This window comes from Hypanus sabinus, chromosome 18 (assembly GCF_030144855.1).
Source record: "Hypanus sabinus isolate sHypSab1 chromosome 18, sHypSab1.hap1, whole genome shotgun sequence".
Lineage (NCBI taxonomy): Eukaryota > Metazoa > Chordata > Chondrichthyes > Myliobatiformes > Dasyatidae > Hypanus > Hypanus sabinus.
In genome coordinates, this window is record NC_082723.1 from 27,238,197 (window position 1) to 27,265,488 (window position 27,292).

The following is a 27,292-nucleotide window of genomic DNA, read 5'->3' on the forward strand; positions in this document are numbered from 1 at the left end:
GCGGGAACATGCTTCCTGCCTCCAGAGTGTCCAATCCCTTAATAATCTTATATGTTTCAATCAGATCCACTGTCATCCTTCTAAATTCCAGTGTTTACAAGCCCAGTTACTCCAATCTTTCAACATATGACAGTCCAGCCATTCCGGGAATTAACCTTGTGAACCTACACTGCACTCCCTCAATAGCAAGAATTCCTTACTCAAATTTGGAGACAAAACTGCACACAATACTCCAGGTGGGGTCTCACCAGGGCCCTGTACAGCTGCAGAAGGACCTCTTTACTCCTATACTCAATTCCTCTTGTTATAAAGACCAGCATGCCATTAGCTTTCTTCACTGCCTGCTGTACCTGTAATGATAGTCCTGGACAGGATGAGCTACACCTCAGAGTTTTGAAGGAGGTGGCTGAAGAGATTGTGGAGACATTAATAATGTACTTTCAAGAATCGATGGATTCTGGCATGGTTCTGAAGGACTGGAAAATTGCAAATGTCACCCCACTCTTCAAGAAGGGAGGGAGACAGAAGAAAGAAAATTATAGTCCAGATAGCCTGATCTCAGTGGTTGGGAAGATGTTGGAGTCAATTATTAACAATGAGATTTTGGGGTACTTGGAGCTACATGGTAAAATGGGCCAAAGTCAGCATGGTTTCCTTAAGGGAAACTCTGGCCTGACAAATCTGTTGGAATTTTTAGAAGAAATAACAAACAGGATAGACAAAGGAGAATTGGTGGATGTTGAGTACTTGGATTTTCAGAAGGCCTTTGACAAGTTACCATCCAAGAGGCAGCTAGGCAAGGTAAAAGCCTTCGTTATTACAGGAAAGGTACAGGTGTCCCCGGCTTTCCGAACGTTCGATTTACGACAACTCCCTGTTACCAAAGACTTACATTAGTACCTGTTTTCGCTAACCAAAGAGGATTTTCGCTTTTGCGAAAAAAAGACGCTCCTGACGAAAGCCTTGGCCCGAAACGTCGACAGCGCTTCTCCCTATAGATGCTGCCTGGCCTGCTGTGTTCCACCAGCATTTTGTGTGTGAGGCTTGTTCGCCCACTTTATACGTGAGTTTTCCTCGTGAAAAACTACAATGACCATGAAGCCTTGTGCGGGCACTTGTTTGTGCATGCGTGTATGCGTGTACGTGTTGATTTTTTTCTCCAAATTGATTTTGGTTCACTGTTTTTCTGAGTTTGATAAGTGAAACTACTCTGTACCTACAATATTTCTACTTTATATAGGGTGTAAATTTATTATATCATTCCTGCTTTTACTATATGTTGGTGTTATTTTAGGTTTTATGTGTTATTTGCTTTGATTTGGTAGGCTATTTTTTGGGTCTGGGAACACTCAGAAGACTTTCCCATATAAATTAATGGTAATTGCTTCTTGGCTGTACCACATTTCGGATTACAAACAGTGCCACAGGACCTTCGGACTGCGGGGGGAAACCTGTACTAGCATGGATGAGCCGGCGGCTGATTGGCCAGAAGCAAAGAATGGAAGTAAAGAGAGCCTTTTCCAAATGGCTGCTGGTGACTAGTGGCGTTCCACAGGGGTTGCTGTCGGGACTGCTTATTTTTATGTTATATGCCAATGATTTGGATGATAGAATTGATGACTCTGTGGCTACGTTTGTGGGCAATATGAAGATAGGTGGAGGGCCGGGTGGTGTTCAGGAATCAGGGAGGCTGCAGAAAGACTTCTGACAGATTAGGAGAAGGCAGGAGACTGGCATTGAAAGGGATAATAAATCAGCCATGATTGAGTTGATGGGTTGAATGGCCTATGTCAGAGATTGAGGTTTATGTGGAACTGGCATAGAAGAGGGCAAAATAGTTCAGTTATGATCATATAAAATGCTGGGATAGGATTGAGGGCTGAGTGGCCTTTGTGTATTCATCTGAAAGGTACCTCCTCTGTAGTGTCCACTACACACTTTACTCAGGTTTCTTCAAGAGTTGTACAACAGGACTTACACAAATGAAAATGAAATCCCATTATTTGTAACATGTTAGTTTTCCCTGAATGGGCATCACAGGTAGGCGCTGGCCTTCATCGGTCGGGGCACTGAGACGTTACGTTGCAGTTGTGCGAGATATTATTGAGGCAGTACCCAGGGTATTGTGTACAGCTTTGGTTGCACTGTTACAAGAAGATGCAACAAAGATGGAAAATGTGCAAAGGAGAATTAGAAGAATGGCGCCAGGTTGAGGGCCTGAATTATAAAGAGATCATGAATAGAGGACAACTTTATTCCTTGAAGCCCAGGAGACGGAGGGGGAATTTTATAGAAGTGCATAAAACCATGAGCAGCGTAGGTCAGGTGATCTGCCTGGACTTGAGGACCTGAGTTATAAGTAATGGTTGAATAGGTCAGGATTTTATCATCTAGTGTTTAGGAGAATGAGAGGAGATTTCATAGTGGTGTACAGAATTCTGAGGGCATACACAGGGTGAATGCAAGCAGGAATTTTTTTCCATTGAAGTTGCGTGAGACTAGAACTGGAAGTCATGGTTACAGCTAAAAGGTGAAATGTTTAAGGGAAATCTGAGGAAGAACATCCTCACTCAAAGGGTGGAGAGTGTGCAGAATGAGCCATCAATGGAAATGGTAGATGCGGGACTGATTGTAAATTTTAAATGTTTGAATAAGTGCAAGGATGGAAGGGGCGAGAAGGGCTATGGTTTAGATGCAGGTTGATAGGACTATGCAGAACAGTAGTTCAGCACAGTCTAGATGGGCTGAATGGCCAGTTTCTGTGCTCTACAAATCTATCATTTTGTTTACCCAACTGTACAATAATTTCACATCCCTGCCTCTCACATCTCCATGACAACCTAACTGAGGCTTTCTACTTATTTCACAAACAGACACTTATTAATTTCTTATTCATTTAATTGGATTAAAATTATTTTGATAATATATTTGGAGAATTTGATAAATAATATCATTTAAGATGCTCTTGAATAAGTACATGGATGGGAGGGGCCTGGCGGGATAGGAGCTGAAGGGATAAAATTGGGACTAACTGGGTGAATGTGGAGAGGATATTTCCTATATTGGGAGAGTCTAGGACCAGAAGCTCCAGCTTCAGGATAAAAGGATGACCATTTAGAACAGGGATGAGGAGGAATTTCTTTAGCCAGTGTGTGGCAAACCCATGGAATTTATTGGCTCTGACAGCTGTGGAGGCTAAGTTACTGGGTATATTTAAAGCGGAGGTTGATAGGTTCTTGATTAGTCAGTGTGTCGAAGGATATGGGGGAAAGGCAGGAGGATGGGGTTGAGAGGGAAACTAAATCAGCCATGGTGGAATGATGGAGCAGACTCAATGGGTCAAATAGCCTAGTTTTGCTCTTCTGTCTTACGGACAACTTTATTGGCATGGGTTTGTTGGGCTGGAAGGCCTGTCTCCATACTGCATTTCTCTCTGACTCCATATATTTGAGACAATTAAGCCTGTGATCATAAAGCCCTCCTGGTCACTCAGTGAGTGTGGTGAGGGAAAGACCTGTACCTCCTTTGTAACTCCATGGAAAGGCATGTTCCAGCAACTCAGAACTTGTAAAAGAGCTTTTCAACCAATGAAGTGCTTTGGAAGCGGAGTCACTGCTGTAAAAACAGCCGATCAACACCCAGCAAGCTCCAACTCCCAGCAGTGTGAGGGTGCCCTTGTAATTTGCTCCTCATGATAGAAGACAGCTGGGTTTTTTAGAAAGTGCTTCACTAAATCTGCTTATAAATCCTGCCCTACAATTGTGTTGTAGCTTTGATTTTGAACATATACTGACAGTTCTATAAAGTATTTATCAGATTTACAATTCATTTAATCAATGTTCAAACCCAAATATTAAAATATAGAGCTCTAAAAGTTGAGATGAGCCAAAAATGAATAGCAAGAAATGAAATAGTCTCTGAATCACTTTTTAAAAATCTCACGAGGGGCATAATTTTAGATAATTGGAAGAAAGTATGGGGGGGGGGGGATGTCAGAGGTAAGTTTTTTTTACACAGAGTGGTGAGTCTGTGGAATGCCCTGTCAGGGGTGGTAGTGGAGGCAGATACATTAGAGACATTTAAGAAACTCTTCAATAGGCACTTGGGTGCATGCGAACTCCATTTCGTCGTTTAAGAGAAGCTTGGATAGGTACATGGATGGAAGGGATATGGAGGGCTGTGGTCTCAGTGCAGGTCAATGGGAGTAGACAGTTTCATGGTTTCAGCATGGACTAGATGGGCCAAAGGTCCTGCTTCTGTGCTGTACTTCTCTATGACTCTAAAAATGGAGGAGTATGTGGGAGGGACGGGTTAGACTGGTTTTAGAAAAGATTTAAAGGTCAGCACAGCATCATGGGCCGAGGACCCTGTACTGTTCTGTGTTCAATGTTTTCACAGCCAGGAGCAGACAGAAAGGCAGAAGGGACAGGTGAGTTCTTTAGTTTGAGATCTCCGCTTGTAGAGTGCCACTCTGGTGATAATTGGGGCAGGTCTGGGTACAGCCCAGTCCATTACAGGTAAAGCTCTTCCCACCATTGCACACATCTACATGGAGCCCTATCGCAGAAAGGTAGTGTCCGCCACCAGGGACCCTCACCACCCAATCATGTTTTTTCTCACTGCTTCAGGACTCACAGTCAGATTCGGGAACAGTTATTACCCCTCAACCATCAGGCTCTTGAACCAGAAGGGATAACTTTGCTCAATTTCACTTGCCCCATCACTGAACTGTTCCCACAGCTTATTGTTTCACTTTCAAGGACTCTTCATCTCATGTTCTTAATATTTATTGTTTATTTATTTATTATTATGATTTTTGCTTGTTTTTCTGTTGTTTGTTTGGCACAGTATCATGGGCCAAAGGACCTGTACCGTGCTGTCATGTCCCGTGATCTATGTTCTATCTTATAAAGTCATAATGACCCTCAAAATTTATCTGACAATTACAAAACACTCAATTCTAAATGCTTTATTTCCTTAAAACAATACAAAATGAATAGACTGTACCAGCACTTGCAATCTCACACTGAATAAGAGCAGTTCAAAACTATAACAGACTGATCATTGAAACCTGGTCACTTTATGGGCTTGCACAAGTGTTCCAACAGCAAAACCAGAAATTGTTTCAATTGTTCCAACAGGGTGTATCAGTTAGACTGCTTCTTTGAAATATGTAACGTGCCTATCACATGCAGCACACCAGTGTAGTGGTTAGCACAACACTTTACAGTACCAGCGATCTGGGTTCAATTCCTGGCGCTGTCTGTAAGGAGTCTGCACGTTCCTCCCCCTGACTCCATGCCTTTCCTCCCACAGTCCAAAGACTTACTGGTTGGTAGGTTAATTGATCATTGTAAATTGTCCTGTGATTACGGTAGGATTAAATCGCAGGTTGCTGGGTGATGTGGCTCAGAAGGCCAGAAGGGTCTAATCTACCCTGTAATAAACTTCACACTGAATTGTTCCCATAACCTGTGGATTCATTCTCAAGGACCAGGCCACAGTCAAGTGCTGTTTACCCTATTCTGAATCATAGAGTTTAGAACAGTACAGTCCCTTTATCACACAACGTTGTGCTGATCCTTTAACTTAGTCCAAGATCAATCCAACATTTCCTTCCCTCATGGCCCTCCATGTGCCTATTCAGGGGCCTTAAATGCCCCTAATCTATCTGCCTCTATCACCATCCCAGCACTGTGTTCCACACACCCAGCACTCTCTGTAAAAAACCTACCTTTGACAACCCTCCCATACTTCCCTCCCAGCACCTTAAAGTTACGCCCCCTCATACTAGCCATTTTTGCCATGGGAAATGGATTGTCTGGCTTGATCTGTGCCTCTTACTATCTTTCTCAGCTCTATCAAGTCCCCTCTCGTCCTCCTGCTCCTCAAAGAGAAAAGCCCTGGCTCACTCAGCCATCCGAATTCTAAAAAAGATTATTTTAAAAGGGCATTTCACCATGACTTGATATTTATATTCCACAGGTATTTATCATGGATGCAAAACACAGATTTTTGAAGCATAAGTATATATTCTGAAATCAAAAAAAATTTCAGGGAAGAACTATATTTCTTATGCCATCTTTTACAACTCGGGAGGTTTCAGCTGACAAGGTCTATTTTTAGGGGCACTGTCTCTTTTCTAATATTGGGAGGATGACAGCCAATTAGCACATAGTATAACCCCCACACACAACGTGTAATGATACAACTATCACCTTTCTTGTGTTTTTGAGCAAGTTTGGACCTAAAATACCAAGAGCAAACTCCCCTTACAATTCCTAGATACAATGGTGCGTGATCTCCAATGCTCAGGGAAGGTTTAGCAACAGATGCACAGATGTTTGGAGAATAAATGCTCAGTAACATTAAATAAATGAAATAAAATCTGACTGATTTCTGAAATCTTTGAATAACAGTATTAAGTGGTCACAACATTTTTTGCCAACAATTTGAAAAAAAAATGCTCTGGAAACTGTTTTGATGCATGTTCCTGCCCAGCAATATTTCTTTATATTACATTTGAGAATCAGTAGAACAAAACTGTACTTCACAAAAGCTATCAGTGTAACTATGCTAAAAATGTGCTTTGAGCAACATGTCTTATGCATTGAAACATTTTATTTTTAAACTGAACAGTCCGAAAGATACTATATCAATGTGCTCATGTTAGAAGAATGGTGATTTTGGTGATTTCTAGAGTTTATTGCAATATCCCACATTTATTTTTGGAAAATGGTGCCTTCTTAAAGGAGTATTTTGCATTGACAAGAAATTTAACCGTCTGCTTTTTAGAATGTTTGTATTTTAATCTCTGCCTGAAATTACTGTTTTTTGTGATTTTTTTTGGAATATTTTGTGTGTGCTTGCAATAATGTATAAATTATGTCAATAAAGAAACTAAATCTTTACAATGTTGAGATGCTTTACTAGCATTTTACACTATATTTACATTCTACACTATATTTATACATGCAATTTTACATAACAGACATCATTGTTCAAAACAATGGCACCCACTTCACACAAACAAAGATCTTACATTGACAAGGCCAAGTATTAATAAGGCCGTGACACATAAAAGAACTGAGAACGCATTTTCCTGTCTCCAATCTGATTGCAACAAATTTGGGAATGCCTGGAAACTTGTACCAATGTAGGGAAACATCATTTCAGAGAATTAGTCTTGGCAAGCTATGAAGTAATTTGCAAAAATGACAGCGAACTGTCAGGTCAGCTGAAAAGGTCATTGGCTGCAGTTTACCATCACTGCAGGACTTGTATGTATCCACAGGACAAAGAGGTGAGCAGGAAAAATCATTGTGGACACTGCCCACCCAGCAAACTGTCTATTCCAAAAGCTCCCTTCTGGAACGTACTACCATTCGTTTGTTATGCGCCATGTCATATGACATGGGTGATCATGGTCTTTCCATGGCCATGATTGTTCTGGTAAATTTTTCTACAGAAGTAGCTTGCCATTTCCTTCTTCTGGGCAGATTCTTTACAAGCCAGGTGACCCCAGCCATTATCAATGCTACTCAGATATTGTCTGCCTGGTGTCAGTGGTCACACAAACAGCACCTGTGATCTGCACCAGCTGCTCGTACGACCATCCACCACCTGCTCCCGTGGCTTCACGTGACCCTGATCAGGTGATATATATTGCCCAAAGGTGACATGTAGGCTAGCGGAGGGAAGAAGCACCTCACTCGTCCTTTGGTAGAGATGTATTCCACCCCGCTACCCAGGAAGGTATTATAGGGCTATTAAAACAAAAGCTTCATGTCATAAAAGTTTCTTCCCCCAGTCAGTTAATCTGATCAGCCATTCCAGTTATCCCCCAACCCCTCCTACCTATCACCTCCTTCACTGCACTGCATGTAAGCACTTTAAACCACTCTTTATAATGCTGTTTACATGATAAATACTTACGGTCTTCATGTGCTTATGCTCATCTTATTCCAGATCCTGATCTATCAAGGACCATGGGGTGGTTGCACACATCAACCTCCCCACGTTAAAACAAAGGGTGTTCTCCATTAAGGGAATAATCCCTTAGGAGAATATCATACTCGACTTGAGTACTAAAGTACTTCTACTTTAACCTCTAACTTCATTTTTTATATAGTTGCTGAATGTTGTTTTTTGTTGCATGTTGCACTAACACAGCGCAGCAAATTCCTAAAACATGTAAATGTGAATGGTGACTAAAGAGGATCCTTGATCTTTGATCAGTAATTATTCCAAACACCTCGGATCTGCTCACCCTAATCCCCACTCGAGCCTCTTACCTGTTCTGTACCTGCCTATCACCTCCCCATGGCCCACTCTTTCTGCTACAGTTTATGGTAGGCGTCGGGGCTGGAGGTGAGGGATGGGCTGGTGTTCAGTTCACTGCTCCATGAGGTTCGCTCGTCTCTGTGCTGAACTGAGGCTGTGGCCTGCAACTGACGGGCTCCTGGAACAGTTTCAGCGCCGAGCGGCTTCACGGCAGTGAACTCACTTCCGTGAACTTCAGGACCGATGCTATTTGCTTACTTTTATTGTTTGCATGATTTGTTTTTTTTCTGCACTTTTGGTGTTTGACGGTCTTCTTTAATCAGTTCTGTTGGGTTTCTTTGTTTTGTGGCTGCCTGTCAGGGGATGAATCTCAAATTGTTTACAGAATGCATTCTTTGATAATAAATGTTCTTTGAATTTTGTATTCTCCTATCAGATTCTCTCATTTTCAGCCCTTTATCTTTCCCACCCACCTGGCTTCACCTATCCCCTTCTAGCTATCCTCCTTCCCCTCCCCCAGCTTTTTATCATAGCGTCTTCTCCCTTCTATTTCAGTCCTGATGAGGGGTTGTGACCCAACAAAACATTGACTGTTTATTCATTTCCATAAATGCGGCCTGACCTGCTGAGTTTCTCCAGCATTTTGTGTGCGCTGCTCTAGATTTCCTGCATCTGCAGAATTTCTTGTATTTCCCAATTTAGGTCTGGCGATTTGTAGGTTCCAGTAATCAAATGAGTGAAAGATTTCTGCCTCCATGGCTGTTTCACTGATTCCAGACCTCTACCGTGCTCAGTGTGAAAAACATTTTCTTATCTTCTTAATAATCTCTATTAATTACCTTAAATCTACATTCCCTACTGAATGTCTTCCCATTATTTTCAGCTCTCCCACTACACTCTCCAAACAAGGCCAGCCTAGCCAATCTCACACTGCACAAAAAACACTGGAGGAACACAGTGGGTCAGGCAACAACTTTTTAAAAGTTTATTTATTGAGATAAAATGCAGAATAGGCCCAGCCATCCCCAATTTCACAATGGCCTAATTACGGGTCAATTTACGATGCCAATCAACCATTTATGGACTGTGGGTGCAAACCAGAGCACCTGGAGGAAATGCATCTGGACACAGGGAGAACATACAGACAGCAGTGGGAATTGAACCCAGGTTGCTGTTGCTGTAAAGCATTGTGCTAACTACTATGCCATTATGCCATCCAATTGTGGAGAGCACAATTCTGGTTAGGCCACACTTGGAGTACTGTGTCCAGTTCTGGTCGCCTCACTATAGGAAGGATGTGGAAGCATTGGAAAGGGTACAGAGGAGATTTACCAGGATGCTGCCTGGTTTAGAGAGTATGCATTATGATCAAGAGATTAAGGGAGCTAGGGCTTTACTCTTTGGAGAGAAGAGAAGGAGGATGAGAGGAGACATGATAGAGGTATACAAGATATTAAGAGGAATAGATAGAGTGGACAGCCAGTGCCTCTTCCCCAGGGCACCACTGCTCAGTACAAGAGGACATGGCTTTAAGGTAAGGGGTGGGAAGTTCAAGGGGGATTTTAGAGGAAGGATTTTTACTCAGAGAGTGGTTGGTGCGTGGAATGCACTGCCTGAGTCAGTGGTGGAGGCAGATACACCAGTGAAGTTTAAGAGACTACTAGACAGGTATATGGAAGAATTTAATGTGGGAGGGTTATATGGGAGGCAGGGTTTAAAGGTCGGCACAACATTGTGGGCCAAAGGCCTGTACTGTGCTGTATTGTTCTATGAAATGGACAGTTGACGTCGGGCTGAGACCCTTCATCTTGGGTGGTGTGGGAGCGTAGCGGTTAGCGTAATGCTATTACAGTGCCAGCAACCTGGGTTCAAATCCTGCCGTTGTCTGTGGCCGCGTAGGTTTTCTGTAGGTTTCCTCCCACATCCCAAAGATGTATGGGTTAATAGGTTAATTTGTCACATGGGTGTAATGGGGTGGTGCGGGCTCGTTGGGCCGTAAGGGCCTGTTACCGTGCTGTATCTTTAAAAAGAAAACCTGGACAGGACAGAAAGAGGGGAAATGACCTGAATAACAGGTGGACAAAGGCTGTCTTCCTGAGAAGCTGAATTCCTCCAGCATTTTGTGTGTTGCCCCAGACTTCTGGCTTCACTAGCCAATCTCTCACCATTATTGTCCAACGTTGATGTTCCCCTGCACCTCTTCCAGTGCAGTCACATCCCGAAATGTACCCGGTAGTGTGACTGGAGTTTTAAACACCAAGCAAGCCTTCCCTATCATTTCAATAAATCAATATGTAGTGACCAGTGTGGGTGTGAAATCTGTACTTTGCACCAGATCCATTATGCTTCGAAAGCTGGATCTCACATCAGCTGTGTGTTTGAATTCTTCCCAGTAACTCCTTCCCCACCTGGAGGGAGGTATCATAGATACTCCTCTCCCGAGGCATGGTTTACTTTATTAGAGCAGGGCTTCCTATCCTGGGGTGCATGGACCCCTTGGTCAATGGCAAAGCTCATTGCTTACAAAAGATTGTGAGAACCCCTGCACTAGATTAACGAATAAGCACAAGAGATCCTGCAGGTGCTGGAAATTCAGGGTAACGAACATAAGATGCTGGAGAGACTCAGCAGGTCAATCAGCATCTATGGAGAGGAATAAACATTCGACTTTTCAGGCCGAGACCCTTCATCAGGACTGGAAAGGAAGAGGGAAGAAGCCAGGATAAGAAGGTGGGTGGAGGGGAAGGAGCCCAAGCTGGCAGGTGACCTGAAGGGAAGGTGGCTGGAGCTGGGGCTGTGATAGGCAGAAATGGTAAAGGACTCAAGAAGAAGGAATCTGTTAGGAGTAGAGAGTGGGTAGTGGGAGAAAGGAAAGGGAAGTGGGTGGGGGGTTACCAGAGAGAGGTGATAGGCAGATGAAGAGAAGAGAAAAGAGGGGAGCCAGAGTAGGTAACAAGAAGAGGGAAGGGGGAGGGGGAAATTATTTCATTATATGGCTCAACTTTTAATTCATTGAGAAACAAGATACCTAATGGGTTTGAAATGAAAAATACAGAAGATGCTGGTAATACTCAGCCAGTCAGGCGACATCTGTGGAGGGTTAATATTTCAGATTAAAGGCTGGACCTGACCTGAAATGCTCACCCTGTTTCATTCAGATACTATCTGACCTGCTGAATGTTTCCAGCCTTTTCTGATTTTATTTTGGATTTCCATTTATTTATTTATTTATATTCATTTATTTAAGAAGTCATTGATTGGCATCCTCCCGAGTTCCATCACCAACGGAGGAGGCTGAGGCTCACAGTCCATTCCAGGAATACCAGGAGGCTATGCACAGTCCTTGCTTTGTAAATCCAGCTCCAACAAGTGGTCCTTTGGTCATTTTACACGTCTGGACTTCAGAGCCTCTCACTGAGTCTGTGATTCCATCGGCTGGAACGGCTGCCTTGGTGCTTCACAATCCTGCAAATTAATACAAGGATCTGGGCACTGTGTGCATGTAATAAGAAGGTAAACAACAAGACTAGGCCATTCTGCCGGTTCAAACTGGTGGCTGTTTATTACGATACAATAGATGCTGCAAACCCAGAGCAACACTGGCAGCGTCAATGGAAAGAAATAAGCAGTCGACGTTTCAGACTGAGACCTTCAAGGACTCTACAACCCACGTTCTCATAGAGTCATAAAGACATAGAGAAGTACAACACAAAAACAAGCCCTTCAGTTCATCTAGTCCATGCCAAAACCATTTAAACTGTCTACTCCCATCGGCCTGCACTGAAACATCCCCCACTTGTGCTGAGAGTTCATTCCACACACTCACGACCCTCTGAGTGAAGAAGTTTCCATTCACGTTCCGCTTGAACTTCTCACCCTTCACCCTTAACCCATGACCTCTGGTTATAGTCCCATCCAATCTCACTGGAAAAAGCCTGCTTGCATTAACCCTATCTATACCCCTTGTAATTTTGTATACCTCTATCAAATCTCCTATCAATATTCTGGTGTTCTAAAGAATACAATCTTTCCTTATAACTCAGGTCCTCCGGACCTGGCAACATCCTTGTAAATTTGCTCTGTACTCTTTCAACCTTGTTTACATCTTTCTGAGGGGACACTCTGGAGATTCATGGTGATCAAAACTGCACACAAAACTCCAAATTTGGCCTCACCAACATCTTTTACAACTTCAATATAACATCTCATCTCCTGTACTCAGTACACTGATCTATGAAGGCCAATGTGCCAAAAGCTTTCTTTATGACCCTATCTACCTATGACACCACTATCAATGAATTATATACATGTATCCCCAGATCTCTTTGTTCTACCACACCCCTCAGTGCCCTACCATTCACAGTATAACACCTACCCTGGTTGGTCTTACCAAAGTGCAAAACCTTGCACTTGTCTGCATTAAATTCCATCTGCCATTTTTCAGCCCATTTCTCCAGCTGATGCAAATCCCTCTGCAAGCCGTGATAGTCTTCCACACTGTCCACTACACACCCAATCTTGGTGTCATCTGTAAACTTGCTGATCCACTTGACGACATTATCATCCAGATCATTGGTATAGATGACCCAGCAACAATCCCTGCAGCACAACAGACCTCCAGTCAGAGAAACAACCCTCTATGACCACTCTCTGGCTTTTCCCACATACACAATGTCTAATACAATTTACCACCTCATCCTGAACATCGAGCAACCGAACCTTCTTGAGCAGCCTCCCATGCTGGACCTTGTCAAATGCCTTTCTAAAGTCCCCGTAGACAACATCCACTGCCTTGCTTTCGTCCACTTTCCCGGTAAATTCCCTGACAAACTCTATACGATTGGTTAGATACGACCTACCACGTATGAAGCCACACTGACTATCCTTAATCAGTCTATCTGGTCCCTTAGAATCCCTTCTAATAACTTTCCCACAAGTGATGTCAGACTTACTGGCCTATAATTTCCTGGTTTATGTTTAGTGCCTTTTCTAAACAGCAGAACAACATTGGCTATCCTCCAATCCTCTGGTACCCCCCCCTATCGCTAAGGATGACTCAAATATCTCTGCCAGGGCCCTAGCAGTTTCTGCACTTGCCTCCTGTAAGGTTCAAGAGAATACCTTGTCATACCCTGGGTATTTGTCCATCCTGATTTGCCTCAGGGTAGCAAACACCTCCTGCCCTGTAATCTGTACAAGGTCCATGAAGTTGATGCTGCTTTGCCTCACTTCTATAGACTGTGTATCCATCTACTGAGTAAATACGGATGCAAAGGATGCATTTAAGATCTCCTCCATCTATTTTGGCTCCACATATGGATTACTATTCTGGTCTTCCCAAGGACCAATTTTGACCCTTGCAATCTCTTTGCTCTTAACATGCCTGTAGAATCCCTTAGGATTGTCTTCTTTCAGCCTTTCTGATTCCTTTCTTATGTATTCTCTTGTATTTCTTGTACTCCATGAGTACCTCATTTGTTCCTACTTGACTGTACCTGTAACGTACCTCCTTTTCTCTCTGAACCAGGGCCTCAATATCTCTTTAAAAACATGGTACCCTACACTTGTTATCCTTACCTTTTATTCTGACAGGCACACACAAGCTTTGTCCTCTCAAAATTTCATTTTTGAAGGCCTCCAACTTTCCAAGTACATCTTTACCAGAAAACAGTTTATCCCAATCCACACTTACCAGATCATTTTTGATACTATCAAAATTGGCCTTTCTCCAATTTAGAATTTCAACCTGCAGACCAGACCTGTCTTTTTCCATATCTACTCTGAAACTAATGGCATTGTAGTCACTGGATGCAAAGTGTTCCCCTACACAACCCTCTGTCACCTATCCTGTCTCAATCCTTAATAGCTGATACAGTGTTGCATGTTGGGACTTCTACGCACTGATGAAGGAAACTTTCCTGAACACATTTGACAAACTATCCCATCTAGACCTTTTACAGTATTGGATTCCCTGTCAATATACAGCAAGTTAAAATCACCTACTAACACATCCTTATGTTTCTTGCAACAGTCTGTGATATCTTTACAAATTTGTTCCTCTAAATTCCTTGGGCTGTTGGATAGTCTGTAATATAGCCCCATTAATGTGGTTATACCCTTCCTATTTATCAGTTCCATCCATAACAATTCTCTAGCTGAGTTCTCCAGTCTGAACTGATGGAGTACCATTTTCCCTGACTAGTAATGCTACCCCTCCTCCTTTAATCCCTCCTGCCCTGTCACATCTAAAAGACCAGAAACCCGGAATACTGAGCTGCCAGTCCTGCCCCTCCTACAGCCAAGTCTCACTAATGGCTACAATGTCATAATTCCAGCTGTTGATTCATACCCTGAGCTCGTTTGCCTTTCCTATGACCCTTCTTGCATTGAAATATACGCAGCTCAGGACACGAGTCACACCATGCTCAACCTTTTGATTCCTGACTTTGTCTGAGGTCTTAACAACATCTGCCTCCACAACCTCTCCACTAACTGTTCTGACACTCTGGTTCCCATCCCCCTGCAACTCCAGTTTAAACCCCACCATGTAACAGTAACAAACCTTCCCACTAGGATAATACTAGCTCTCCAGTTCAGGTGCAAACCATCCCTTCTGTACAGGTCCCACCTTGCCTGGAAGAGAACCCAATAAACCAAAAATCCTTAGCCCTTCCTCCTACACCAACTCCTTAGTCATTTAACAGTGTTAAATTTCCTGTTTCTGGCCTCACTAGCATGTGACATGGGTAGCAATCCTGAGATCACAACCCTGGAGGTCCTGTCATTCAACTTCACACCTGAATCCATGAACTCCCTATGCAGAACCTCGTCACTCATCTTACCTGTGTCATCGGTACATACATGGACCATGACCTCTGGTTGTTCGCCCTCCCACTTGCAAGGACTCGATCAAAGATATATCGGACCCTTGCACCCAGGAGGCAATATACAGGAATCTTGATCTCGCACACAGAACCTCCTGTCCATCCCCCTGACTAACAAGTCCCCTATCACCACAGCCTGCCTTTCCTCTCCCTTCCCTTCTGAGTAACAGAGCCAGACTCAGTGCCAGAGACCCGACCACTGTGACTTTCCGCTGTTATGTCAACCTGCCCTCCCCAACAGTATCCAAAATGATATACCTGTTGTTGAGGGAGATGCCACAGGGTACTCTGCACTGGCTCCTTAACCCCTTTCCCCTTCCTGACTGTCACCCGGTTTCCTGCATCCTGCACCTTGGATATAACTACCTCTCTGTATGTCCTAGCTATCACCCTTTCAGCCTCCCCAGTGATCTGGACTTCAACCAGTTCCGACTCCAGCTCCTTAATGCAGATTGTTTGAAGCTGTAGCTTGGGGCACTCCTTGCAGTTGTAGTCATCAGGGATACCGGAGGACTCCGTGCCTCCTGCATCCCACAAGAGGAGCATTTAACTATCCTCCCTGGTCCTAGCTGAGAGATGTAAAGAAGGGAAGAAAAAAAGCTCCACCATGAGCTTTTCTCTTTATTTTGCATTCTCTCACTGAAGCCTTGAAGAGTTTAGGCCTCAAGATCACCACTCTAACCCTGTCCACTCAGATGATGACCAGAGTGTTTGTTCCTGCCTGCCTTTAACTTGCCCTTGCTAATCAATTCCAAATGTGGATTGGCCATTGGTCAGAGCTCCATTACGCTTCTGCAATTTACCACTGCCTTTTTCTATTTGGACAGTGGATGTGAATGAAATTCCCTCCACTCAAACTTCTGATGTCTGGGCTGGTCACTGGTCAGAGCACATTCTATCTGAATACATACATCCCTGACACTCTGAACTACCATCACTGTCACTGTACCTGAGCATGTACTAGACACTCTGAACATGCGACACTCTGAGCATGTACCTGACACTCCGAACACGTACCAGACACTCTAACCACATACCAGACATTCTGAACAGGTGACACTCTGAACACGTACCTGATACTCTGAATGCTATCAGCTCGATCTCCTAAAAGAGAAGAGTTGGTAGAGTGAAAAGCAACCTAAATAACCCAATAGGTAACATAGTTCTTCCCACCTTACACATAATATCATTCAAACTGCAACTGATTTTGTAAGGTAAACAAAATTCATATAAAGCAAAAACACATAACTCCATACAGGGTGTCCCAGGTTAAGAACTGGTTCTGTTTTCACAGTCATCCGTTGGGTAATTTTGCTCATAAGTTGGAAAATACATAAGATCATGTGATACAGTGACCATACCAACACAGTATTGTAATGAATGGTTTTGATGAGAGCCAGTTACCATGAACAGTTATTTAGTTTCTCTCCCTGCCTAGTTAGAATGGTACAGAATCGGAGCGTCCCGTGCTCAATGATTAGCTCCGATGGGCTTGGGATGCTTGCTACGTTATGCAATAGAATCCTTGTTTAAATTCAACAATATTTTTGGGAGTTTGGTGGCATGCATGAGTGTCATAGTGCAGAGGGCTTACATTTCACACTACAGGCGCTGCCTGACTTGCTGACAATTGCTAACACTTTCACTTAGATTTCTTGCCATAAACCCTATCACTGGGAATTTTTACCTCTGTTGATCATGGAATCGGAGAGGACACTTCCCTGTGAGCTGGTGAGTGGGAGACAAGGATGTTTATGCCTGTCTTTAAAAATCTTTATCTATCTCCATCATTCACTAGAAGTATCAGTGGACATTATTTAATAGAGTGTCATTGCGCAATTTCAATAAAAGCAATTGCTTGTCTGTTTCCAAAGTAACTCTCTTAAGTGGTCTCCTGTGATGAAATAGGTAATGTGATCTTCAGAAATAATTACCGAATGGGAAGTTACATTGAAACAGGTTTTCAAGACAGGTTCTTATTTGCATTTAATATATGTTTAGGAGTTTGTGGTATGCATGGGCGCCCATAATTGGGGGGTCTGTAATCCAGGGAGGACTTACATTTCACACTACTGATGTTGCCTGAGCTGCTGACCATCACTAACACATTTTGTTAGATTTCTTGCCATAAACCTGATCACTGAGTGTTATTTGTCTCTGTTTTTTTTCTGATACTTATTTAGTTTGAGTTTCGGTTTTATCCCTTCAATATCACCTAGTAAAAATAATATTGGATTATGAGGAAATTGTGTTCCTGTAATTTGTTCCAGTAAAAGTCTTAAATTTGTCCAAAAAGGTTGAATTTTAGAGCAAGACCATGTCGAATGTAAAAAAGTACCAGTTTCCTGGTTACATCGGAAACACTGATCCGATAAATTTGGATTAAATTTTTTTATTTTTTGTGGTGTAATATATAATTGATGTAGAAAATTATACTGCACTAATCTTAACCGAACATTTATTGTATTTGTCATACTATCAAGACATAGTCTTGACCAATTTGTCTCTGTTGATAACAGAAATGGAGAGGGTATTTCACCATGAGCTGGTGAGAGGGAGACAAGTTTGGACACGCTTGTCTTTAAAAGTTTTTACCGACTCCCATCGTCTGTGAGGAAGATCATAAATTCCTCTATCTATTTCTTTCCACAACAAAGATCCATCCAGTTTCCCTTCACCAACAATCCTATCCAGTTAGCTGAAATTGTACTTAACCTGAACAAGATCTCTTTTGAGTCCTTTCATGCTCTGCAAATCATAAGCGCAGCCACAAGGACCCCAGCCATGCCTGCCTTTCAAGTGTGACCTGCTGAGGTCTTCCAGCATATTGCTCATTGCTCTAGATTCCAGGTCCCGCAGTCATTCGCGCCTCTCATCTCTGCCTACCTTCCTATAGTAATTGTAAACTCATGGCTGTTCTCCAGTGGGAGGCTAGAACCATAGATTTCCCTCGTGACCCTAAAGGTGGTGAGATGTCAGCCTCAGCTGGTTTAGGAGATGTGAAGAAGATTCACAGGTAAGACTTTGTCACAATGGGCGCTGTCAATATTGGAACCCAAGTGCAGAGGAGAGACAGACTTTTGACGTTCAAAGTTCAAAGTCAATTTATTATTAAAGTACTGATATGTCACCATATACAATGCAGAGCTTCATTTTCTTGTGAGCATACTCAATAAATCTTTAGAATAATAACCATAATAGAATCAATGAAAGACTGCCTAGCTTGGGCGATCAACAAGAGTACAAGGTGTGCAAATACAAAAAGAAAGAAATAATAAATAAATAAGTAAGTAAGTAAGTAAGTAAGTAAGTAAGTAAGTAAGTAAGTAATATATAGTGAGAACATGAGATGAAGAATCCTTGAAAGTGAATCCGCTGGTTGTGGGAACATTTCTAAGATAGGGCAAGTGAAGTTGTCTCCTTTGGTTCAGAAGCTGATGGTTGAGGAGTCATAAGTATTCATGAAGCTGGTAGTGTGATGCTCCTGTACCTTCTTCCTTCTTTCATGTCCTTGGTGGTGGACCTTAGAGACTGAAATCATAGGATCTTCTGGGGATGTGAGAGTTTGTGACGGTTCCTCCATGTTTTAATGGTCAAAGTGAGCATCGAGGTGCTGAGGTAGAAACAGTGATGAGAGTTTATTTATGATTCCAAAAGAACATCGGTGACTCAGCGAGCGACACCATGAAAAGTAACACCGTCAAAACTAGGACCCAATGATTAGTGCTAATTGGGCAAGCATTTAAATAATAGCCTATCAAAATAAACTTAACAAGCTTAAACAGAAAGCACCAGGAGATCGCATTACAAAGAGTGAGTAGCTGGAGAAAAACACAAGGACTTTAAACGATTAACTACTCTCTCGTTAAAGCGCAATAAACCATTTCAGATGCTTTAAAAACCTTGGACCTAGCACAGGCCCAAGGAACTCATTACAGCTTTCTTCTCCAATAAACACTATGGAGACATGATACTCTTCTGTAAGGAGAATGGTGTGTGCAGGGAGACCCTCTGAGCAGATTAAACAAAATAACAGGAAAATTGCTGCTATAAAACAAGGTCATGCACATGATCTACACTTCAAAAATCCACTCCCTGGAGATCCTTATTTTGCAGGTTTTTACATAGGACTGGAGTATATAAGCAAGGTTGTAATACTGAGGCTTTATAAGGCATTGGTTAGACTACATTTGGAGTGTTGTGAGCAGTTTTGGGCATAATACCTAAGGAAGTATTTGCTGCCATTGGGAAGGGTCTAGAGGAAGTTTATGAGAATGATCTCAGGAATGGACGGATTAATGTATGAGGAATATTTGATGGCTCTGGGTCTGTACTCTCTGGAGTTTAGATGAATAAGGGGGGATCTCATTGAAACCTATCAAATATTGAAAGGCCTAGATAGATTAAATGTTTCTAATAGTAGGGAGTCTAGGACCAGAGGGCACACGCTTTAGAACAGGGATGAGGAAGAATTTCTTTAGTTAGAGGGTGATGAATTTGTGGAATCCATTGCTACAGATGGCCATGGAGGCCAAGCCACTGAGTATACTTAAAGCAGAATGTTGATAGGTTCTTGATTAGTCAGAGGCATGAAAAATTATGGGGAGAATGGGGTTGAGAGGGGAAATAAATCAGCCATGATGGAATGGCAGAGCAGACTCCAATGGCCAAGTGGCCTAATTCTGCTCCAGTGTCCTATGGGTATTGTTTTGCACTGATTTCACCAGACTGAAGACTCTCAGGGAACAATAATTCCAACAGCCAACGTGAGCTGCCACACTCCAGAGAGGGACATTACTCGTTTGGTCAAACTCATAGTAAATAGGGAAGTTAGGAGCCACGGTGAGTTGTGTCTTGATTTTGACCATTAGGAGCCATGAGCTTCATGAGTTATCTACCATTCGTAAACGTGGGCAGGGATTGTAGTCACCGTTCAGAAGAAGGTGAAGTAAAGGTGAATATAACTGCTCCACGATCTGAAGACACAGGTCTCCTCGCACTGGGAACAGCTGTGTGGGGAGGTGTCCAATGGAGACTTAGCTCCCATGGAATGAGGAACTGTGACTGAGCTGGCTGAGATCTGGTGTACAGTAGAGACCATACTGACTGGTTGCATCATACTTGGTTCTGCAGGGGTCAATGCACAGGGTCAAAAGAAGCTGCAGAGGGGTGTAAACTCAGCCAGCTCCATCTGGCACAATCCTCCCCATCATCAAGGACATCTTCAGAAGGTGATGCCTCAAAAAGGTGGCATCCATCATTAAGGACCCCTATCACTCAGCACATGCCCTTTCTCAGTGCTACCATCAGAGAGGAAGTACAGGAGCCTGAAGACTCACACTCAATATTTTAGGAACAGTTTCTTCCCTTCTGCTATAAGATTTCTGTGCATTTACATAGTAACTTATAGTAATTTTTATGAGTTTGCTGGCACAAAACAACAACTTACATGTCCCGTAAGATGGTCATGATAAACTCAATTGTTGCTTGAGGGGTGAAAAGGCTTTCTTATGTACTGCACTATTCCTCTTCTCCTTCTAGAGCCCATCTCGCCTCCTAGGGCAGAGGCTGCGGACAGCAGCTCGCCAGTGTCCGCTGCCCTGGGACAGTCTTTCATGTTGTCCCCACGTGTAGCCAATCTTTGAAGATGCTTCCTCTCCCGGGATATGAGGGCTTTGGGGCTTCTGTTGGCCTTTCAATGGCTCTGGGTTTTTACGGGATGGGGTTGGTAGCCCCATGTCCAACCCTCCTCCTTTTTCAGCAGGGCTTGGGACTGTCTATGGCAGAGATGTACTATTCTTACAATGCGATTAATGTCCTCCTTCTGTACTGTACAATACATGATGGGCCAAAGTATCTCCTCTTGTATTGTACTATTCCTATGATGTGCCCAATGGCCTCCTTCTGTCCTATATTTATGCTGGACCAAAAGGCCTTCTTCTGTATTGTACTATTTGTTCAATGCACTTAATGGGCTCTTTCACTACTGTATTATGCCTACAATAGGCTGATTAGCCTCTTTCTCTACTGTAATAATGATAAGCCAAATTGGCTCCTTCTATACTGTACCATCCCTATGATGGGCTGAATGGCCTGTACTGTACCACTGTGATGTCACAAGAGATTCTCAAAACCTAGAAGTGGTTTGAACAACAGATCAGCTTCCAATGGGCACCACGTAACTCCTTGAGCTTCTGAGGCAGGATGTGGCTCGGAATTCCACGTGGATAACTAAGGGATGCAGTCTTGGAACCTGAGCTGTCATGGGGAGAGGCCAGTGAGGCACAACGTTGGAAGGTGCTTGTTTGTTCAAAGCCCGTCTCCGTCAGCAGAGGAGCTGAGAGGAGATCAGCGGCTCCCTCTGCTGCTGGATGATGTGAACCACAGGCAGGGGCTGAGCCACATCACTCGACCAGAAATGAATTAATTCCCTGGCTCGTGTAAAACCTGTCACAATTGAAGAGCTGCAATTCCATCATGCCCCCTAGTCTGGGACTTCCCTGCGATTTTTCCACACGGAGGATAGTGGGTACATGGAACAAACTCAAGAAATTTAACAGGTTCTCAGACATGGAATGAGCGGCAGGACTGTCCAACAACAGCATTTAAAAGATTCCTAAACAGGTACACAGATATATAGATAGCAGGGCCAAACAGCAGCAGCTTGGAAAGACAGCATTGCTGGCATGGGCGAGCTGGGCAAAAGGGCCTGCTTCATGCACCAAGGAAGCACTTTGCTGCTAGAACCCAGAATTAAGGGCAGTGGATCGGGAGCAGCATCTCCAACACCATCACACTGAGCACGGCCCCCTGCCCCCCAGGGCTGCGTGCTCAGTCCACTGCTGTTCACTCTGCTGACCCACGACTGTGCTGCAACACACAGCTCGAACCACATCATCAAGTTCGCCAAAGACTCGACCGTGGTTGGTCTCATCAGCAAGAACGATGAGTCAGCTTACAGAGAGGAGGTGTAGCGGCTAACGGACTGGTGCAGAGCCAACAACCTGTCTCTGAATGTGAACAAAACAAAAGAGATGGTCGTTGACTTCAGGAGAGCACGGAGCAACCACTCCCCACTGAACATCGACGGCTCCTCAGTAGAGACTGTAAAGAGCACCAAATTTCTCGGTGTTCACCTGACGGAGAATCTCACCTGGTCCCTCAACACCAGCTCCATAGCAAAGAAAGCTCAGCAGCGTCTCTACTTTCTGCGAAGGCTGAGGAAAGTCCATCTCCCACCCCCCATCCTCATCACATTCCACAGGGGTTGTATTGAGAGTATCTGAGCAGCTGCATCACTGCCTGGTTTGGAAATTGTACCATCTCGGATCGCAAGACCCTGCAGCGGATAGTGAGGTCATTTGAGAAGATCATCAGGGTCTCTCTACCCGCCATCACGGATATTTACACTACACGCTGCATCCACAAAGCAAACAGCATTATGAAGGACCCCACGCACCCCTCATACAAACTCTTCTCCCTTCTGTTGTCTGGGAAAAGGCACCAAAGCATTCGGGCTCTCACAACCAGACTATGTAACAGTTTCTTACCCCAAGCTATCAGACTCCTCAATACCCAGAGCCTGGACTGACACCAACTTACTGTCCTCTACTGTGCCTATTGTCTTGTTTATTATTTATTGTAATGCCTGCACTGTTTTGTGCACTTTATGCAGTCCTGGGTAGGTCTGCGTTCTAGTGTAGTTTTTTTCTGTGTTTTTTTTTTACGTAGCTCAGTGTAGTTTTTGTATTGTTTCCTGTAGCACCATGGTCCTGAAAAACATTGTCTCATTTTTACTATGTACTGTACTGGCAGTTATGGTCAAAATGACAATAAAAGTGACTTGACTTGAACCTGTACCTGGCTGGAAGCCTGAGAAGAGTAAATATGCCAGGAAAGCACAAGAACAATGATTCCCAATGGGGGCAGTTACGTGTCCTAAAGGGGTGTTAGGGAAAACAGAAGTCATCAGGGGGCATTCAAGATTCTTGGGGGGTGATAGTAAGTGGCACCCTAGCTTGAAGCTCAAAACCTGACCAACCATTAGTAAAGCAGGTACTTCCAAAGGAACGGGATGAGGCACTGGAACACGGGAAGAAGCATAGCTCTGCAGCCAGTGAGCACTCGTCATCACAAGTCTGAAACTTGGCAACCTCACCCAACCTTACCATCCAAACACATTATTGGGGATGGATAAATTAACAATCAGGGTGCCCAACAGCTCCCCTTGACTCGCAGCATGGAACAAGTTCATGCAATTTAACAGTTGCTAAGTCAATTATGCCCTCTCAACTTTCTCACAGATCTACAGAAAACAGGTCACACAATGATACAGCACCGGCCGGAACCAAACAGTGAAATAGAGCCGATCAGTGAACCATGAGAATTCCTCTTGAGGTGTTCAAAGCGATCTCGGCTTCATGTGTGCAGTAAGGACTGCCTTTGGGGATTATGAGATCTTATGTGATTGGTCAGTTGTGCTGACTGGAATAGTAAAAATGTAGCTTGCAGAACACCAGCTCTATCCTGCCTAACATTCAGATTCCAATCTGAATCCTTATCAATGTATTTGTCATTGTGATTGTCTTCATCTTCGCCTCGCCATTCCTTTGCGTGTCACTACCGTCATTCTCTTAACAATCTCTACTGAGGAGCTGTCGATGTTCAGTGGGGAGTGGTCGCTCCGTGCCCTCCTGAAGTCAACAACCATCTCTTTTGTTCACGTTCAGAGACAGGTTGTTGGCTCTGCACCAGTCCATTAGCCACTGCTCCTCCTCTCTGTAAGCTGACTCGTCGTTCTTGCTGATGAGACTCACCACGGTTGTGTCATCGGCCAACTTGATGATGTGGTTCGAGTTGTGTGTTGCAGCACAGTCATGGGTCAGCAGAGTGAACAGCAGTGGACTGAGCACGCAGCCCTGGGGAGCCCCCGTGCTCAGTGTGATGGTGTTGGAGATGCTGCTCCCGATCCGGACTGACTGAGATCTCCCAGCCAGGAAGTCTAGGATCCAGTTGCAGAGGGAGGTGTTCAGGCCCAGTAGGTTATCGACTATAACAGACATTTCAATGACAAACTCTGCCATCTTATTCCTGCAGAAGATGGCAAAGCTTGTCATTAAAACATCAGTTATAATGAATACCTGTACCTGGCTGGAAGCCCGAGAAGAGTTTATTTACTAAAATTAGACTTATTTGTCACATGTTCATTGAAGCATGCAGTGAAGTGCGTCAAATCAGTGAGGACTATGCTGAACAGTCACCACGCTTCCAGTTTCCAACATAAGATGCCCGCAATGTACTAACCCTAGCCGGTATGCCTAGGAGGAAACGGAAGTGTCCAGGGGAAAACGCATGTGGTCACAGGGAGAACGTACAACCTCCTTTCAGACTGCGGCAGGGATCGAACTCCCAATATTACAGCTGGTGCTGTACAGCGATTGCGCCAACCGCTACACAAACGTGCCACCCCTGTTATGTCTAAGCTGAACATACCCAGTCAGCCAGGCTGGAAATCTTGGCCAGTATGAGACAGTTGGGCCGAAGGGCCTGTCCTCTGCTGAATGACGCTGTGAGTCTGCAGAACGCTGCAGATAATATGGAGTTACTCATGGATCAACCGTGACCTCGTTGGAAGGCAAACAGGGTTAGAGGTACTGTGCGTCTCCTCAGTCCTGTGTCTGAGGGCTAGTTTATCTGTTAAACAACCCCAATGGTGTGGTTGGAACTGCATTTCAGAAAAGGAGTCCAGTGCACGGCCAATATCACATTGTGATTTTCACAGAGGGGTACATTTCAACCCCAGCATGTGTTCATAATGAGATCCACTACCTTTGTTGATTCTGGTACTGACATCCATCGTCTTTACCACTATATTTAGATTCTGCTTATTTCGATTAGTGCCTCTTAATCATGTCACTATCTGTATTATCAGTCAATAACCTTGCATCTTCCTGCCCTTGCCAGACTTTTAATGCAATATTGCTTAGCTACAGAATATTAAAATATTTGTCTCAAGAATCTAGAGACATGGGGGTGCAGCTGTGTAGATGCTGAAGGTGATCAACGAATTATTTTTCTCTTTATTGCAAGTGCCAGAATTTTCAAAAATTATTTAAAGCTACTGCGCGGAACAGACCCTTTCCAGCCCAACAGGCTGCACTGCCCAGCAACCCAAGCCTAATCACAGGAGAATTTACAGTGACCAATTAACCTACTAAATGGTGTCTTTTGGACTGTGGGAGGAAACCGAAGCACCCGGAGGAAACCCACACACTCGCAGGGAGAACGTACAAACTCCTGATGGCGCCAGAATTGAACTATGAAGCCCAGAACACCCTGAGCCGTGATAGCGGCATGCCTACCGCTACACCATTGCGTACCCCTGCAAGTCCAAATACAAGCAGGAGATAGTATATAAAATTAAATAAGTGGTGAAGAAAGAGAGCCAAAATTGTGAGGCAGTGTTTGTGGGTTTTTTGTCCGTTCAGAAATCTCATGGCGGAGGGGAAGAAGCTGCTCCTAAACTGTTAGCTGTATGCCTCAGGCTCCTGTACCTTCCCCTGTAGGTAGCAATGAGATGAGGACACGTACTGGGTGATGGGGGTCCTTAATGATGGATGCCACCTTTTTGAGGTATCTCCCTTCGAAGTTGTCCTCGACGCTGGGGAGGGTGGTGCCCAAGATGGAGCTAGCTGAGTTTACAAACCTCTGCAGATTTTTCCAGTCCTGTGCAGTGGCAGCTCCACACAAAACAGGAATACAACCAGCTAAAATGCTCTCCACCATACATCTGTAGAAATTCATGAGTGTCTTTGGTGACATACCAAATCTCCTCAAACTCCTAATGAAATATAGCCACTGTTATGCCTTTTTTGAAATTGCATCAATATGTTGGGCCCGGGAAAGAACTTCAGAGATGTTGACGTGCCGGAACTTAAAACTTGTCACCCTTTTTCTCCTGCTGACCCCTCGAGAACTGGTGTGTCAGCAGTACAGTGCAAAGTCATAAACTACAAAAAAATTGATGCAAAAAAATGAGTTAGACAGTTAGGACATAGACTGTTCAGAAATGTGATGGTGGAGAAAATGCTGTTTCTGAATCATTGAGTGTGTGTCATCAGGCTCCTGTACTTTCTTCCTAAGATGTTTCCAATTTTGGGAGAGTCTAGGAGCAGAGTGCAAAGCCTCAGAATGCAAGCGATTCCCTTTAAAACAGAGATGAGGAGGAATTTCTTGTCACCATTTGCTCGAGGAGGACAGGACCCAATTGCAGAGGAAATACAGGCTGTCAGTTACGGGAAGCACTAACAATGACTCAAGCCCAGGACAGCAGATTCTTCGTGAAGAGACAGAAACAAGAAATTGGACGTAGGAACACCAAAGAGCCTTGGAGGAGTGACTGAGCAACACTGCAAGACAAATCATTCCCTCCGGCACAATGACTCCACCAAGGCATTGAACAAGAGTCCTCTTCAAACAACCATAGAATGTGGGAAACCCATGCCAGTCACAATTAACTTGAAATGATTAAGTCAAAACCACAAGGGCTTAACGGCTCTGGTTAAGATAACAAGTAGTCAATACAGGTATTTGATAACCCTAGAAGCTGAATGGTCTACAACAAGCTGTAGGGCTTGTGGTCTTTTGCAAGGGGGTGATGAATCTGTGGAATACATTACATTAGCACGGCTGCGGAGGGCAAGTCATTGGCATATCTATAGAAGAGGTTAATAGATTCTTGATTAGTAGGGGTGTCAAAGATTACAGGAAAAATGGGGTTGAAAGGGATAATAAATCAGCCACAATAAATGGCAGAGCTGACTCAATGGCCTAATTCTGCTTCTATGCTATAGTAATGAGAGGAGGACATGTCCTGGCTGGTATCAGGCTTAACTTGTTCCCCTAAGTACAAAGCTAACATTTCAAAACTATGAGCTGAACTCTCTTACTGCACTTACCTTGACACCACATGTCTTTGCCAACGCTTGTGCACTGAGCTCACCTCTGACCAAACTCTCAACAGGATTCATGTAGGTGCCTTCACCAGGATGCCTCTGCTTCTAGTTCCAGAATAAATACCCTTTCCTGCCAATTTTATATTCTCTGTATTACCCATAGAAGCACCA

General features: G+C 43.8%; 1 protein-coding gene across 1 annotated transcript in view; it reads right to left on the bottom strand.

Annotated features, from left to right (window-relative positions):
* Positions 1-6,958: 6,958 nt before the first annotated feature.
* Positions 6,959-27,292, bottom strand: part of adgrd2 (adhesion G protein-coupled receptor D2) — a 240,705-nt gene continuing 220,371 nt past the window's right edge. The window contains exons 24-25 of the mRNA XM_059943735.1: positions 16,241-16,271; positions 6,959-11,748 (exon numbers count right to left, since the gene is read on the bottom strand). Coding sequence (XP_059799718.1) covers positions 11,741-11,748; positions 16,241-16,271 — 39 coding nt within the window. The 3' untranslated portion in view covers positions 6,959-11,740. The remainder of the gene's footprint in view (positions 11,749-16,240; positions 16,272-27,292) is intronic.